General features: G+C 38.8%; 2 protein-coding genes across 2 annotated transcripts in view; both read right to left on the reverse strand.

Annotated features, from left to right (window-relative positions):
* ESYT3 (extended synaptotagmin 3) overlaps nucleotides 1-4,371 on the reverse strand; it is a 43,925-nt gene extending 39,554 nt beyond the window's left edge. The window contains exon 1 of the mRNA XM_039323815.1: nucleotides 3,849-4,371. Coding sequence (XP_039179749.1) covers nucleotides 3,849-4,184 — 336 coding nt within the window. The 5' untranslated portion in view covers nucleotides 4,185-4,371. The remainder of the gene's footprint in view (nucleotides 1-3,848) is intronic.
* Nucleotides 4,372-9,652: 5,281 nt separating this feature from the next.
* Nucleotides 9,653-16,678, reverse strand: part of LOC120299210 (cilia- and flagella-associated protein 221-like) — a 35,832-nt gene continuing 28,806 nt past the window's right edge. Inside the window, exons 18-25 of the mRNA XM_039323783.1 lie at nucleotides 16,032-16,139; nucleotides 15,790-15,930; nucleotides 14,638-14,790; nucleotides 14,459-14,559; nucleotides 12,880-12,972; nucleotides 12,605-12,709; nucleotides 11,584-11,649; nucleotides 9,653-10,384 (exon numbers count right to left, since the gene is read on the reverse strand). Coding sequence (XP_039179717.1) covers nucleotides 10,261-10,384; nucleotides 11,584-11,649; nucleotides 12,605-12,709; nucleotides 12,880-12,972; nucleotides 14,459-14,559; nucleotides 14,638-14,790; nucleotides 15,790-15,930; nucleotides 16,032-16,139 — 891 coding nt within the window. The 3' untranslated portion in view covers nucleotides 9,653-10,260. The remainder of the gene's footprint in view (nucleotides 10,385-11,583; nucleotides 11,650-12,604; nucleotides 12,710-12,879; nucleotides 12,973-14,458; nucleotides 14,560-14,637; nucleotides 14,791-15,789; nucleotides 15,931-16,031; nucleotides 16,140-16,678) is intronic.

Here is a 16,678-nt window from a genome sequence, read left to right on the forward strand (position 1 = left end):
CCCAACTAATGTTTGCTTATTATTACTCTTATCCTATTTCTGTTTTTGAAAGAAATTGAGACTGCTTGTAAAAAAAGATTCCCAATCAACATCCCACCCAAAAATATATCAAAGTCATACCCATTTAACAGGTTTGTCTGGTTTCTACTCCAGATTCCTTCATAACCAGCTCTGTAATACCTCCAGAAAGAACTCCTTTGGAAGTTCCTTTATTCCTTCATGAAACAGTTCTTGGTTCAAAGAATTAAGAGAATGCTCTTTGCTTAAGGTCCAGAATTAACTCTGACACTCAGAACTTTTCAAAGCCATAGGACCTGATAGGTCTCAGGTGGACTTCAAAGGCTTCATTCAACTTGCACACACAAGCTGACTACTTTAGCAAATCCTGTACTGTAATAATGTGATATTTGTAAATAAGTCATTAACTCAATAGGACACAGGTGTCAAACTGGTCATGTCACATGACGTGTCGCGATATATCGCGATTCTTTTTGCATTGCCGGCAATGGAGTGGGCACGGCTTTGGTATGATGAAACCAGCCCACGGGCTGGCAGTTTGACACCCCTGCAATAGGAATACCTCTGCAGATGTTCCATTGCACCCTAAATTTAATTGAGCAGGCGGTCTAAAGTTACCAGTGCTAAGGCAACCTGGGTTTATACACTGTACTAAGCTATAACATGATTTCTTTGGCTTTGCTTAGCATATTGAATGGATGTAATCAAACTTGGCTTACTCAACAATCCATGATTAAAGAAACTGGAGATTATTTTCCAAATATGTTATTTTACTCAATTCTACATCCACCCCTTTATTATGAAGCAGAACAGAATGCTCCCAGAAATCTATAACATTTCTGATGACATTAAAGGATACAAAATACTTTTCTACTTTTTTTTTGATGAGCTAACCTCTGGAATCTATTTATTTATTTATTTGATGTAAAGGTAGTCCTTTACTTACAACCACAATTTTGCTCACAATTTCTGCTGGTAAGTGAGAGTGTTGTTTGCCTTACTTTACAAGCTTCTTTTGCCAAAGTTCTTAGTGTATCACTACAGTTGGTAAGTTGGTAATACACATGACCCTGGGACAATGCAACCGTCATAAAGTCTGAATTTTGATCATGTGATCGTGGGGATGCTATAAGGTCATAAGTCGCTTTTTTCAGTGCTGTTGTAACTCCGAACAGTCACTAACCAAACTATTATAAGTCAAGGACTACCTGTATATAGTGCAGGCTCAAAGTAACATCCATGGCACAACCCTCTCTAATGTTGTCCTCCGTAGAACTTTGTGAAGTAGGCTGGGGGATAAGGATTGGTCCAAAGGTACTCAATGAGCTTTCATAGCTGAAAATGGACTTGAACTTGAATCCCTCCAGTCCTAGTATGGGATCTTAATCGCCACAATATGGTTATGATGGGTGTTCTAGATTTGTAGTCCTCGTTAAAACTCATGATTGTATTAAGAACAAACTGCTAAAGCCTTCCCTAGTCTGGTGCTCTACAGATTTGTTGCACTCTAATGACCATTTCGTCTTGCCGATACAGCAGTTAGTTGGAAATGATGGAAGGTCCAAATAAAATATCTAAAGATGAAATCTGTTCCATCATTGCTAAGACTTGCAATGATGACGACAGCACAGTAGTAGGCTTTTGTACTGTACTTGCTACTTTGGTCCTTAATATACAGCATTACTCAAGGGGTAGAGGAAGAGACACCAACTTATCACAGCTCCTGTTTCTTCAAAACACATGTATCAACAGATTTTCTGTTCCACTAATTTACTTTATACAGTTTTTTATTATTATTTTTAATTGCAGCCAACTATGGGGAAAGTTGAGCCCATCAAATGTCTCTGTCTGGCAAATGAAGGCCCCCTGGGACATCTTCTGGAAGTCTCTACCTCACGTTTCTATCTCACCAGATGGTAGCACTCCCTGGGGTCTTCTCACTGAAGCACAAACGGGATGAGTTCACTGGAGGGCTGAGGAGAAGACCTTCTGGGAATGGCCTGAAATGTAAAAGTTCTGCCTCTCCCAGGGTGCCATTTAGCAGGACTATGCTTTTTATTGATTATATTCTGGTTTCATCAGGTGGCAACATCTGACTGGCCTTGTCTGCATCTGAAATTAAATAGGGTGAGCCTGCTTTATATTTGGAAAAGAGACCTCTAGCAAAGGCTCAGTTGTAAGCTATACTGGGAAGTAGAAAAACATATTGGAAGAAAGCAGTGGTAAACCACTTCCATAGTATTGCTAACTGAACTATATGGAGGCTTCCAATAAATCGCCAGGAGTTGGGATTGAGTTAAAGAATTTAACTTTATTGCTGTTTTTCTAAGCCAGAAAATAACTGAAGTTACTCAACATTATATATTTTATTATTTCATTCACCCACACCACAATGAGATCCTGTCTGCAGCACAGCCCAACATTTGTAAATATTAAAGAAACAAAGATGTCAATATTAGTTGGAGATGGGGCATAGAGAGAAAAATCATCCATAAGTATGGGCATAGACATCAGAGGACTTTCTGCCCAGCTACCCCATAATCCTACCAATGCCACTGCAAGCCCTTGTCTTTCCCAATGAACAACAACTTGCTACAATAGCCAAGATTTTAGGGAAGGGTTGAGTTTCAATAGAATTGGAAGAAATCCTTAAAGGGCAGTGGAATTCCTAGACCAGAAAAAGCTCCACAGATTTGTTCTTGGCAGCAAATGAAAGGTGTTCTATTTCACTCTGGGGAAGTGATGTTGTTGTTTTTGTCAGTCAATGACTTTGTGCTTGGAAAAATATAAAAACATTTTGAAAACAAGTCCTAAAAAAATTCAGAAATGGACTGCAAACCTTGCATCAATCATTTTAACTACAAAACATAATGAACAGAAATTTAAAAGTCACAAATCACAGCTAAAGCCTTGTAAAAATAAGTGCTGAATGCTGGGCATCAGTATGGCTTTATAGGGGAAAGATCTGTAAAACAGTGCCATTACAACTTCAGATCCTTTGCCTCAAACTAATTCTCACCCAGCTAGCCCCTAGGAGACAGCCTTCAATGGATGATGCTCTTTAATATTCTGTATTCTACACTGGGTTCCAATCAATGTCCTGCAACATGCTGTTCAACTTTTACTCGGAATCCTATTAAAAGTAGCTAACTTATCACAAAGAAGAGTGAGTTAACCTATTCTCCAAAGCACTTGAGGGCAGGATAAGAAGTAACAGCTTGAAACTTATCAAAGGGAGATCCAACCTAGAACTAAGGAGAAATTTCCTGACAGTGAGAACAATTAATCAGTGGAACGGCTTGCCTCTAAAAGTTGTGGGTGCTCCATCACTGGAGGTTTTTAAGAAGAGATTGGACAGCCGCTTGTCAGAAATGATATAGGCCTAATAGAAGACCTGCAAAGTCCCTTCCAACTCTGTTATTCTGTTAACTTACTTCCGATCAGTAGGAAAAATAAGCAAGTAGCATATTTAAAATAAATCACAGGTTTTGATTCATGATTGATTATTTGTCAGGTGTCGAATTCTAAACCAGCAGTGGAGAATAGCAAATCCCCTCCCTAAAAGAAGACCGATGGACAAGAACCATTGCACCGCCAAGTCTCCCAACCTGAGATGGCACATGGGCTTCTTGGTGGGAGGGGGTAAGTGTTCCCTACTTGATACTATTTAACACCAGTACCAAGCATCAGAGAGGGAGACAATTAAAGCTTCTGGAGATACCAGCTCCAGGGGCTCATTTGCAGAAGAGGCCCCAGGAGAGCAAGCCCCCTCAGCTCCCATGTTATCCCTTAGGCCAGAAAGAGAGCAAAGTCTGTTTTGTGCTACTCACCCAAGCCGGGAGCTGTTGTAGGGCGATCCCTTGGCTGATAGCTTGCTTCTCATCCTCAACCAGCCCGAAGGCTGCCAAGAGCCGGGACTGCTTCTCTCGCCGGTTCCTTCTCCACCACATCCAGAAGAACAAGCCGACCAGCACCCAGACGGTACTGAGTCCCAGGTAGCCGGCCAGGTAGACCGGCGCCAGGCACAGCACCGCCCGGCCCGCGAAGGCGCTCAGCTCACGGAGCAGCGGGGGAAGAGGCTTCGCTTCCCACCGCGAAAGTTGTTCTTCGCTCGGCTCCATCTCAGCAGAGTCCGCCTGCCCCGGGGCCGCAGCCGCCGACTGCATGGCAGATGGAGCCCGAGCGAAACCACGAAGGACGAAGACGCCGCGGCTCCCGGCCGGGCGGGCAGGTGCTCAGTCCCTTAGGCAGCCCAGGGCGCTCCAAGCGCTCGTTGAATAGCATCCGCGGTGTTGCTACTGTTGCTGCGGCTGCCGCCGCCCATTGACTCTCCTCCTCCTCGTCCTCCTCCTCCTCCTCCCCCCTCAGGGCCGCCCCGGCAAGGCCAAGGGAACTCCCGCTCAGGTGTGCCGCTGATTTTCGGCCCCGCCCTCTCCTCCCAGCGGCCGGGCCAGGCAGGTGGGAGAAGAGGTCATATAGCTGCTCTTTGCTGCCCCCTAGAGGGCATCGGTGCAAGCGGAAAGGAAAAGCCTCGGCCAGTTTGTCGATGGAGGTTCGCGGTCATCCAGGTCATAGTTGTCCCAAAGGTGCTTTTTCAAGAAGCAACTGGACTTTCTTCGGTTTTCTTGGAAGACATTTCGCTTCTCATCATTCTTCTTGGATGAGAAGGGAAACGTCTTCAAAGAAAAACAAAGAAAGTCCAGTTGCCTCTTGAAAAAGTACCTCAATAAGTTTGCAAAGGCAGACCCAGCCTGTTTCGGCAACTTGATTGTGCTTCCTGATGGTGCTATGAAGCCTGTCATTGGAGCCGTTACAGCAGTTTAGTGGAGTCCTTGGTGCTCTCTGAGGTTGCTTGCTTGCTTGCTTATAGACATTTCTTACCCAACCGGGTATTTTTTTGTTAAATTTGCCCCCTAACTCGCATGGGGCTATTCCAGGCAGCTTACATTATCACCGTGCTGAAGATATTACCTAGTTATTATTAATAATAATAATAATAATAACAATAATAATAATAATAATAAAAAAATTCGCTATTAGTCAATTGCAAAAGGCGGCCTTACTAGAAACTGCTTCCATCCTGCGATGATATCTGTAATACCATCAAACATCCACATCTGCCTATCCCAGGTCCTGGGTAAGGACTCGATAGGTAGACAAAATGCCAAATCCAGTCTGAACATCTGGCTGACTGTGCGATGATCAGTAATAATAATAATAATAATAATAATAATAATAATAATAATAATAATAAAAAAGTTGGATGTGACCTTGGAGGTCCTCATTTGCAAGCAAGTAATCAAGTTCAGAGGGCACCAAGGACTCCACAGTTCAATCCTGAGAGGCAAATATTTTCTTATATTTAAGGTGACCAACCGTCCTCCTTTAGGGAGGACAGTCCTCCTTTTGTAAGTTCTGTCCTCCCTCAAAAAGTATCCTCCTTCATGTCCTCCTTTTTGATATTTGAAGACTAATCTGCAGGGCTTTTTTTTTTTCTCATAGAACGCTCAGAACGGCATTCCGGCACCTTTTTTTAATGTTTTTTTTTTTTCAACTTTTGCATGAGCTGTGCTACTCCCGCTATTGGCTTTTGAAAGCCAATAGGAATTGCTGCTGAGCGTGTCAAAACACCCGGCTGGCAAACTTTGCACATGCAAGTTGTCTGTATTATTGTTGCAATGAATAAAATGTTTCTTTTATTTATGATATTTTTTTCTTCAATTTGTGTCCTCCTTTTCATTGTAAAAAAGTTGGTCACCTTATTATCGTATATTGGAACAGTAGTTTATCCCAGTTGAAGATATTCATGAGCCTCCAAGTTGCCTTTCCACCAAGTCTTGTCCTGGATCAGCAAACATTTTATGTGGGACACAAAATCACCCCAAGCCACATTTTCTGGAGGAATGAGGCCCTTCAGATTGTTTTGTTAGCATAGCTTCTGCCTCTGGTTATTCCAATGGCCCTTTCGCTGCTATCAAGCCCAGATCTTTCTGTGTAGGTTATCCTCTTTCTGGGTCAGTCCCAAACCTGTAGCCACAGCTTTCTAAGAGCACTTTATTATTGGCTATATGCATGCATTATAAATTCCTGCAATGGCATATTTTACATGTTTGCACAAAACACTAAGCCAAAACATGATTGGTTTGGTTGCAGCTTAGAATACTGTCTGAAACTCAGGTGCAGAATGTAAATACGTGATGAAGCTCTCTTAATGACCTTAAGCCAGTTGCCTTTTTCTGCGCAGCAAAGTATTCACACAGTTAAAGTGAAAGTAAAGGTAGTTACTAGTTAAATACAGCAAAGGTAAAATCTCCTTCAAGCTGAGTTTTCTTGTTGATCTCATGAACCTGACTACGGAGTTGGCAGGATTGTAGTAGTGACCGGCCATTCCCATCTTCTGGAATGTTTTATGGCCCTCAGTCTGTTCTAAACCCTGGGAACTTATTGATAAGGCTCCTATTCCAAGTACTAACGGGTACAATCCCATTTACTTTCCTAAAAGAATTGGATGTTTCTGGATTACATTCTTAACAAAAGATAATTTAACTTAAATTTCTTCATCCTTATTTTCTTGATTTCTATGTCACACTGAATCATACTATAAACATACCGACTAGGCTTGTATAATTTACTAGGATAATGTGGGTGGCTGGTTGTGGTTCAGGGTATCATGCAAATACAGCTGTGATATTATGAACCATGAAAGAATTGAAAAGGGCAAAGAGGATTATATTTCTTCAATTGTTCTTACAAGTTTATCATCATGTAAAGATTGCCTTAACATAAAGATCAACTTTGTGACCACATGGACACAGGTATGCATTTATTTTTTTTTTGGCAAAAGTATGAATGTGGTTTGTCATAGCCTTGTTCTGGGATTTTTATTTTTTATTTCTTTGAGTTTCCAGTCTAATCTTCTGCCCAAAATTTTCTGATGGTATTCTGTTCAAGAATGAACTAGATTCAGTCTTGTTTAGTTTTTTTGGGAGATTAGCCAAGGTGAGTGGAGTTGCGATAAATATTTTTTGTTGAAAACTCAGTTGGGGAGATATGGATTTAGAGAATTAATTTAATTTTTGCTTTGACATACAACTGCAGATTGAATACTACAGAAGACAGACCATGATTACATTGAAAGAGAACTAGCTTTCATAGACCACAATGTTGTTCTATAGGATTTGATGGTAATACGGCTGTTGGTTCCCTTATGCAGGGAAGGAGGGGAGAACTTTTCTTTGGAACAACATGCTAGATTTAAAAAAACCAAAACTTCTGTATTTTATTACTTTGCTCCTAATGCCATCTGGTGCTTAAATGAAAAAATGCAAGAAAAGATAGATTACCGTAACAGTCCCTATTTATTTTATGTAGTCAGCCCGTAGACTATAAAGGAAGCATTAACCTAATTGTTAAAATATATTTTAAATATTGGAAGTGAAATTGTGGGTGCTACTTATTTATTATTTCTGCAGCAATAAATGTGTGCTAGATAACAATAAAAGAAAAGGTACACTTGAATTATTTACTCAACAAGTTCAGCAAACTGGCAAAACTGGAATGCCTGCATTTTATTATGGTAGATAATTCCAAGCATACAATAACTAGGAAGGTTTCCATATTTGAATGGTGCTATAGGGCAAATGGCTTTTAGATTAACTTGTGTTTATATCTTTCTAAAAAGAGCTAGCATACATACAGTGTAAATCATGTTTTTCCCTTTTGGATAGACAATGTTATTGAGAATGTAGAGGAAAAAAAGAAATAGGAAATACTAATTCTTATACCACTCCATATACTGCCTTCTTGCTTTTCATCCTTTTAAGCATGGTTCTTCAAACATGCCTGGCTGAGGAATTCTGTGAGTTGAAGTCCACAAGTCATAAAAGGGCCAAGTTTGAAGACCTTTGCTTTTAAGGATCTCATCAACTCCATCCATCCTTGACTTTCCCGGTCTTTCCCTTCCATTCTACCACTACCATCTTCAGAGAGAGTCAAATCAACCAAGGTGGCAGTCATGCATTTAATCAAAGATCATCTCTTTTGTGTATGTGTACAATATTGGTGCATATGTAAGAGACAAGATGTTATTTGCAACATGTAACTTCCATCTTGCCTCTCCTTTCCACCTCTCCCTCCAAAGGATGCTGTTGCTTTCAACCCTTTCACTCTTCATGTCTTTGTTTTACAATCCTCTCTATATGACCAAACCATCTTAACATCTTGCATGGGTCACGCACGTTGGTATTCAATCCACATTCGTTCATCATCGGTTCATTTCTGACTTCATCTCTTCTTGTTTTAGCACATGTACTTCTTAAGCAGCTAGCTGATTCTTAGTCCATTCAATTATGATTTCCCTGTGGGTGCTGCCACTTTAGGCGAGGTTGAAGATACGGTCATAGTCTTTTACCCATGCTTGGAGACTATTGGGATTTAGGTGGGATGAAACAGACTAAAGCTCAATTCAAGAGAGATGGAGTTTTATTTTTATTCCCTGAGGTTCTCCATCAGCCCCCCAGTGTGGTTCTTGCAGGCAAGGCATAACACCAGAAGGATGTAAACGCCTGTCAATAGACAACTACAAATATAGCACCACCAGCAAATTTAAAAGGATTCTTTCATAAACGTTAATGTATTCTGCACTCAATGAAGTGCCTCTCGCTGAAAGTGAAAATTAAGCAATGTACAAAAAAATGAATGCAGGTCTGAATCTTACATTTACAGCCTTAGGGTATTATGCATTAGAATTTAAAAAGGCTTAAATCTATTTGTTATTCAGGTCAGTTTATTTTTCTTCTCTTCCTATAATTCTATAGTTTAAGACAAACCTCATACTTCAGTGGCTAATTGCAGTTAGCAGTACAATTCACCCTAATTATGTAATTCTAACATCAGAAAGTACAGTGCTTTTCTATGAACATCAAGCATAAAAAAATCATCAGCATTTTCCAGCTTTTAAGACATTAAAAACACCATAAATCTGTCCCTTGTAACACAATTTCAGGTGTCAATGAAAGCCATGAATCAATATATTAATATGTATATTAATAAATACATAATCTTTTGTCAGGTGAAGCAGATATAGGCAACAAGGCAAGAAAATCTGCTGAACAAATTAATCTCATTAAAAAAATGGAGAAAACGAAGCAGATTTATTTGTGTTGTGTTCAACAGTAGCAAGCTTATTTGCTGACATTTGCATGATATTTTTCTCATCTTTGCTGTGATTTCAACTAAGACTTCCTCTCTGTTTTGGCCGCTGCTAAGACAACTTTTATGTATCATCTTAAACTGGTTCTGAATTGATTCATTTTGTGACCAGGGCCATGTGTTCACTTATTCCTGATCACCTTTTCTTCTTAATGTGCTTTTTCCAGGGCTTGCCAAATTAGTGCACCTCTTTTAAATTGTAACCTTCTGCCCCTAGCCCCTTGTCCATGGCTGTGCTGGATACAACTAATAAGAATTAAAGTTCAAATCATCTGACCCAGCCTACTCCTGACCTAATCTATTTGACTTGCAGTCTAAAGAACAGCCATTGTGTTAGACTCAGGAATCCAAGAGAATCATACTTCACAGTGGCCCAGCTTTTAATACTATTCATATTATAGCCACTCAGCACAAATACAGAATGTAGTACTTTCTCTACGTTTTATTGGAAAATGTTCATTCACAGGAAATGTTCATTCACAGGAGACTGACAACACTATACATGGACATATATCAAAATGTAGGTGGGTTTATGTATGCACAGGCCAGTCTAGGAATTTAAACTGGATGGATAAATATATACATATTAACAACAGTAATCAAAGAGGCCACATAGAAGATAAGAGAAAGAAATAAGGAACACAGAAGATCAAATTGGCAATTACCCATTGAGGATTATCGCACACTTAAGACTTATTTGACACTCTTTCCTGTATACAGGTGATCTTAGTACCTGGGAAATCTATGCTTCATTCTGTGTAGCAGAAGCTCCTGCACAAATACAATGTAATTTGCAAAGTTATAGTATCTTGCATGGAAGTATAATAGTAGGGGCTAAGGATCAGCAAAATTTGACTATTTGGAAATAGAAAAATGCTGGAATATTTCATTCCTCTTTAGTCTAGCATAGTGTAGAATGGAATGTTCTGTTCCTGAATCACTAGAATGTTGTGTGTTCCTAAGGGGTGACTCACATTAAAAGAAGCATAGAAAAATGTGATTGGCACTTAAAAAAAAATTCAAGGAGAGAATTTAATTTAGGATTATAGTCTTCTCAATTGCCTTCTCTTTCAGTTTCTCTGTAGTTTCTGTAATCCTTCGGCCATATATATTTTTCTGACTCACAACATACGAATCCACAATGTCCCTCACATCGCTAGAAATAAGAATACAGAAAAAGTTTGGAGTGAGAACATGTGAATTATGCTGTTTTTAGAGCAGCAAAAGGAAATACTGTTTTAAATAAACAAGGCTAAGCAAATATCTAGAATAAAAATAAAAGCTTTTCTGACAAAGTTATATATCTGGATCATACCTGGAAGTCTCGAAATACAATCTTATATTATCATCCATGGTCTGCTCTTGTTTTAAATTGTTCTTAGAATACAAATAGAGTCCGGCTAACGAAACATATTCTATTTTTACCACAGATTCTTTTTGACTAGGTTGTCCTAGTTTTGCCTTCCAAGCTGGATACCCTGGCTAGTATCTTGACAAAATTAACTACTCCTTAAGGGGCAAGTTTTATCAGAAGGCTAAACCAGTTTTCTCTCTCTACCTCAGGGAGCAGAGTGAATTAAGTGGTTTCCAAATGTTTTAAGTGTTAAGGAAATGAGGGAAGGAACAAAAATATTATACATGCTCGGGGAAAAAAATGACCATGAAAGAAACAGCATCGGAGAGAGGGAAATGATCTTATCTGTTGGAAAGTGGGAGGGTGGGTGGAATGGGAGAAGAAGAGAAAGAAAAGTATGTTTTGGAGGATTGATCCTAAAGAACTGCAGAATAAAATGAAAGCTAATGTTCATATCCCATCTTCATTTTGTATTAAAGTATTAGAACAGAGTTTTTTGAACCTGGCAACTTTAAGAGATATTGCATGGAGTCCAACTTCCAGAATTCCATTCTGGAACATCCTAAAAAAACATTTCTTTAAAATATATTTGCTTCTTTTTTATTCTGTAACTCCACTACTGTCATTATTGAGTTTTTATTACGCCAAATAAAGTGAGAAACCTTCCAATCTCAATAAAGTCAGTTAAGGAAGCCCAAATTAGAATAAATGGTTAAAGAATGAGAAATCACCAAGTATTAAAGTATTATTAGGCCTTTTTGGAAGTAAGCCGCTTTGTCAATATTTGCAATTCTTTGCTGAATTTTACTAAAATCCAGTCTTTCTTAGTTTCCTTACTAAGTTTCTTGAGGGCATCCAGCTTTGTCCCTTTGCTCTTTTGAATCCACTGAATATGGCTGTAAGTAACCTTTGCATATCTAACATTACACTTCAGTATGATTTCTATCAGCTCTAATAGTAAAGCAATTCATTGGCGTTTACAATTCAAATAATTCCATTACCTGGAAACAGGCACAGATTTACTTAGAGATGCAAAAGAACCAACTTTCACTTCTGCATTTCCTTCACTATCAGAGAAATAAAAAAGAAATAATTGTCAAAAACCCCTGCTCCATAGTTTTATTATGAGCAATAGAATGACAAAAAGGAGTGCACAAACATTTGACTTTTCCAGAATGTTTTAGAAGGCATGATGTTCAGAAATAAATTAATATAACTTATAAGTGAAGTGATGGACCAATCTCCTTTCTCAACTCTGCCTGTACAAACATCCCTGCATGAGTAAGCTTGTCACCAACACATTTTATTAGTGTGAATGTGATTTAAATGAAGCTAAATGCAATTTAAATTATACATCTGACAGCAGGCTCTCCAGAAACCAAACCAGTGGCAATTTATGGTGGCACAATGTAGCAGTTTGGGCACCATGGCTGGCTGCATGGGAACACACATTTATGGGACTATTCTAACCATCATCTTAGTTGCCTTGAGACTCTAGACTTAAGACCTCAAAAACTTAATCAAACCTAGATGCTAAATATTTGCCAGTCAGCATTATAAAGCATATTGGCTCGCCACAAAAATCCAAGCAAGCTTGGGTTGAACATAGGGAAAATGGCAACTTTTTTTGTTCAAAGAACTATTATTTAGGAATAAAAAAACCCTTCCCCAACTACACACTGTAACTCAAAGAAAGGTTGATTAAATATTGTACTTCCTTGCCCTTAACCATTGCTACAAAAACTATATTTCTGAGTTGGAACCCTCTCTGTACCTAACCCTATCTTATTTTTGTGCTTAAGGGCAAAACCATCCATAAATAGTTATGGACTATTACTAAGGTTCACGAAGCATTTAAGCATCTCTTTCTCTCACACAAACGAGATTGCACAGCTATCCATTCAGACTATTCTATCCTTGCATTTCCTGCTCAGAACAACTGCAGGTTGCCTGCAATCCACATTTTACGGATCAGAGCATAGGTTTTGCAGTTGCACGAGATTTCAGTGGAAACAGACATACCTTCCCTCTTTTGATTTATTCTCTTCTGTTGAGAAGTCAATCTGTGGAAATTCGGCTTTTATCATCTGTGGTGTAAGTAAGACGGCAGCCTCTCCTTCAATTGCTCTAAAATTTAAGTTGCCAATTATTTTACTTTTTAAGATGTCTGACTGCAAGCAGCAATCTTGTGAGCGTTTAATTATGTGTCCACACATAAGCATCGGCTTATGATGCTAAACCCCAGGGCCTGATACGCCATAGAATTATTCTGAATGAACAGTGGAGAGAAAACTTACTCGTCAACCACGTTTTCCTTGTCTTGCTTTGGTAACTCATGCAGAATTGGAGGCACAACTTCGGGAAGCATGTCGGGGTTATAAGGATCAAGGCTGCAGAAAGTGGAATCATATCGAGATGTTAAGGAAGCACGTGGTAAGGACAATTGAAATTAACCTTATGGCTAGGTCTTCCAGTTGTATTGGGACTACCCTTCCCCTAATCCATAGAAGTATTGCACTCTAACTCAAGTGGAAGGTTTCAGGCTGAATATGGATGAACTATAGCACTGATGTCATTTTCCTGGCTTTGATTATCTACATCCTTTTCTTTCAAATGAAAAATAAATGAAGCATGTTATCATATTCTAATACAGTACCAAGCAGTTTAAAAGTAAAAATGTATTACAACAAACAGGAGCCACATTTATTACAGGATCTTCCCTATTACAGATAGTCCTTGAATTACGACCATAAGGGAGCCCAAAATTTCTAGTGTTAAGTGAAACATTTGTTAAGTGAGTTTTGGCCCTGTTTTACAACCTTTTTGCCATAGTTAAGTGAATCACTGCAATTGATAAGTTAGTAACATAGTTGTTAAGTGAAACTGGCTTCTCCATTGACTTTGCTTATCAAAATGTTGCAAAAGGTGATCACATGACCTTGGGACACAGCAACGGTCATAAGGATGAACCAGTTGCCAAGCATTTGAATTTTGATAACCTGATCATGGGGCTGCTACAAAGGTTATAAGTGTCAAAAATGGTCAAGTCATTTTTTTCAATGCTGTTATAATTTTGAACGGTCACTAAATTGTTAAGTCAAGGACTGCCTATATTCTACTACTATTCCATGCTTTACCTCTGTTTCCTCTTAACAATCTAATACACTGTTAACCTCAAACTTGCTTTAATTTGTTTTAATTATGATCTGTGGAATAAGCCATATTGGCTTAAGTGTTCAGTCATTTTCCCATTTCCCCCCATTTTACTTGGAAGCAAAGTATAATTTTTCTGGTCTCTGAAAACCATTCCTAATGCTGCACACTTTAACTATGTTTCATTTTCTATTAAATATGCCTAGAATAAGCCAACTGCAAGCTCCAGGATCTGTACCTATAGCTAAATCATTCACTCTGAGCCAGATACTAAATGATGAGCAGTAATCAAATTGTTTGCTACTGACTTTATCTAACAAATTTAAGAACCTAAACAGCTGAAGAGTAGAATACCAAAAATATTCTATATAATCAACTTATATACTGTGTCTAAAAGCAGTATTATTTTACAGCAGAAGCATCAGCTTAATCCTCTCTAGATATTTTTGACTTCAACCAACTAAATCAAATACAACAAACAGCAAGGGAATGTAGGGGATTTAAAACATCTGGAGGGCATTTTCCTTCAAGAAAAATAGCCTGTAAGCATCCAGATGTTTGGGGGAAGGGCTTTCCATAGCTTCTTACAAGGTTAAATACTTCCAAACCTTTTCTATTATGCTGCTGAAACTCTCTTTACCATTTTCAGCAGTATTTTGAGTGAAAACAGGTCACTTTGTTCTATAGAGTGAAGATGTTTTTAATAAAAATAATTATTCTTACCAGAAAGGCATTGCCACGCTATTCAGAGGTGACGTGCCCGATAAGGTTGAATTGATAACTGATGGGAATTTTCTCCAGTTAGTTACACCACGAATCACTTCCTGAAATGACCATAAACATATTAGGAAAAGCTGTCCACCGTCCCTGCCAGCTGTTAAAATTCCAGTGACAAGTTTTACCCTATGATGAAGAAACTTCTTTTGTGTAACTGCAGTGCCATTTGGGTATTTATTGTTATTTGGAAATTTTGGAAGAGGGCAAATGTGGTATTCCATGTTAGTTTCTGTATAGGGCAGGGGTAGCTTGAGATCAAGCAGTCCTGGACAAGGATTCTGAAAAGCAAAGAAGAGAAACATTGAAGCAAGAACACTTTTGGGCCAACTGGGGGTGGGGGGGTGGGGAAATCTGACAAGCAATTGGGGAAGAAAAACAAAGAAAAGCTTATAATAGTTATCTTGCATATTTTTATTGCCATCAAAAAGAAAGCACATCAGCATATAAAATCAAGTCACCCAGGATGGCATGCTGAGTCTGGTAGAAAGACTATTAGCTTAGCAATTGTGGAAGTTCTGATCAGTGATCCTGATTTTTATTTATTTATTTGGTTTTTGCTGAGTTCAATCATGGTGGTAACATATAGTTGGCTCCTTTTCTGCTGTGGGAAAGTAGCCTCTCTGGTTTGTATCTTAGTGGACTATGCAAACCTCACCAATGGCGTTCAAATGGTGAGGTTTGGTGCTTAAATAAATCTTGCTTGAAAACCATTTTATAAAAGGTTGCATTTTAAAAAAGGCTTCGGTCCAAGGGCCAAATGGTACTTGGCTGCTGATGGAGTGATATCACGGGAGCGGGAAAGGCTATACATTTTTGCCTGGGAGGAATTGTTCATTTAGGGAATATTCTTTAAGATTTATTTAATAAACATCAGTGGTTGCATTCTCACAACATGCTAAGTCATAAGATAGGTTCCACTAACCAGCAATGTGAAATACAATCAAAATATTAAGCCCAAACCAAACAAATTACACCATGTTTTAGCATAATGTGCAAATCAAATCAACACACTTCAATGGCGCTGGGAAACATTCAGGAATGGGGAATAAAATCCAAGATCTTAGCCAATAGTTAATTAATCTTGAATTAGATTGATTATTGTCCAAATATTAAAGTGTGTGTGTGTGTGTGTGTGTGTGTGTGTTTGTGTGCATATGATCAAGATCAAATACAATTGTCCTAAAATTATACAGCAACAATCTTATCTGTGTGTATTCCTCATCCTTTGTTGGTGGGACAAACTGTCCCAGTTTCCTACCTCTGTCTGTTTTACTCACAAAAATTTGAAGTGGATGATGGTTTGGAGAGTGAAGCAAAGCTTCAGGAGCTTTCAGGTTTAAGAGGGAAGTGTCCAGTTCCTCATCCTGTGCAACTGAGGGCTTTTCTTTAGAAGCAAGTATTAGCGGAATTAGCTCTTCCTAAAAAAAAAAGGCAGAAAATTATTGCATGTTCATAACAGGACCAAAAAACAAAAACCAGATCCGAAAAAGTAAAGTAAAACTCCAAACAGGCTAATTACCTCTGCGCCTGACTTCAGAATTTGCAAATATTTTGGAACCTTGTAACTAGTGGCTGCATGATGTACACAGAATGGTTGATATGCCATGCTACTGAAATGCTGGGGTACCTTGGGATAAAACAAACAGACATCCCTGAAAACCAAATAAATGAACCAACTGAAGTTCTAAAAGTATGTTCATCATTCACACACCCAGCATATAACTTGTTACAAAAGATCTCTTGGTACAGGAAAAGTGTTCCGCTATGGACGCCTGGTGCTTTGAATCTGAAGCAGCAAAGGGACTCCTTCCAGAGGCCGCACCTTTTCCTGGGCTCACAGTAGCTGTGCAGTCCCAAGAAAATATAGGTAGTCCTCAACTTACAACAGTTGGTTTAGTAACCGTTCCAAGTTACAACAGACCTGAAAAAAGTGACTTAGGACCGTTTTTCACTTTTTGCAACCTTCTGACAAGCAAACTCCACGGGGGAAGACAGATTGACTTAACAACCGTGTTACTAACTTAACAACTGCAGCGATTTGTTTAGCAACTGTGGCACGAAAGGTTGTAAAATGGGGCAAAACTCCCTTAACAAATATCTCACTTAGGAACAGAAATGTTGGGCTCAACTGTGGTTGAACGTTGAGGAATGCCTGTATGTATTTGA

This window comes from Crotalus tigris, unplaced genomic scaffold (assembly GCF_016545835.1).
Source record: "Crotalus tigris isolate CLP2741 ecotype Arizona unplaced genomic scaffold, ASM1654583v1 scf7180000024282.1769268, whole genome shotgun sequence".
NCBI lineage: Eukaryota > Metazoa > Chordata > Lepidosauria > Squamata > Viperidae > Crotalus > Crotalus tigris.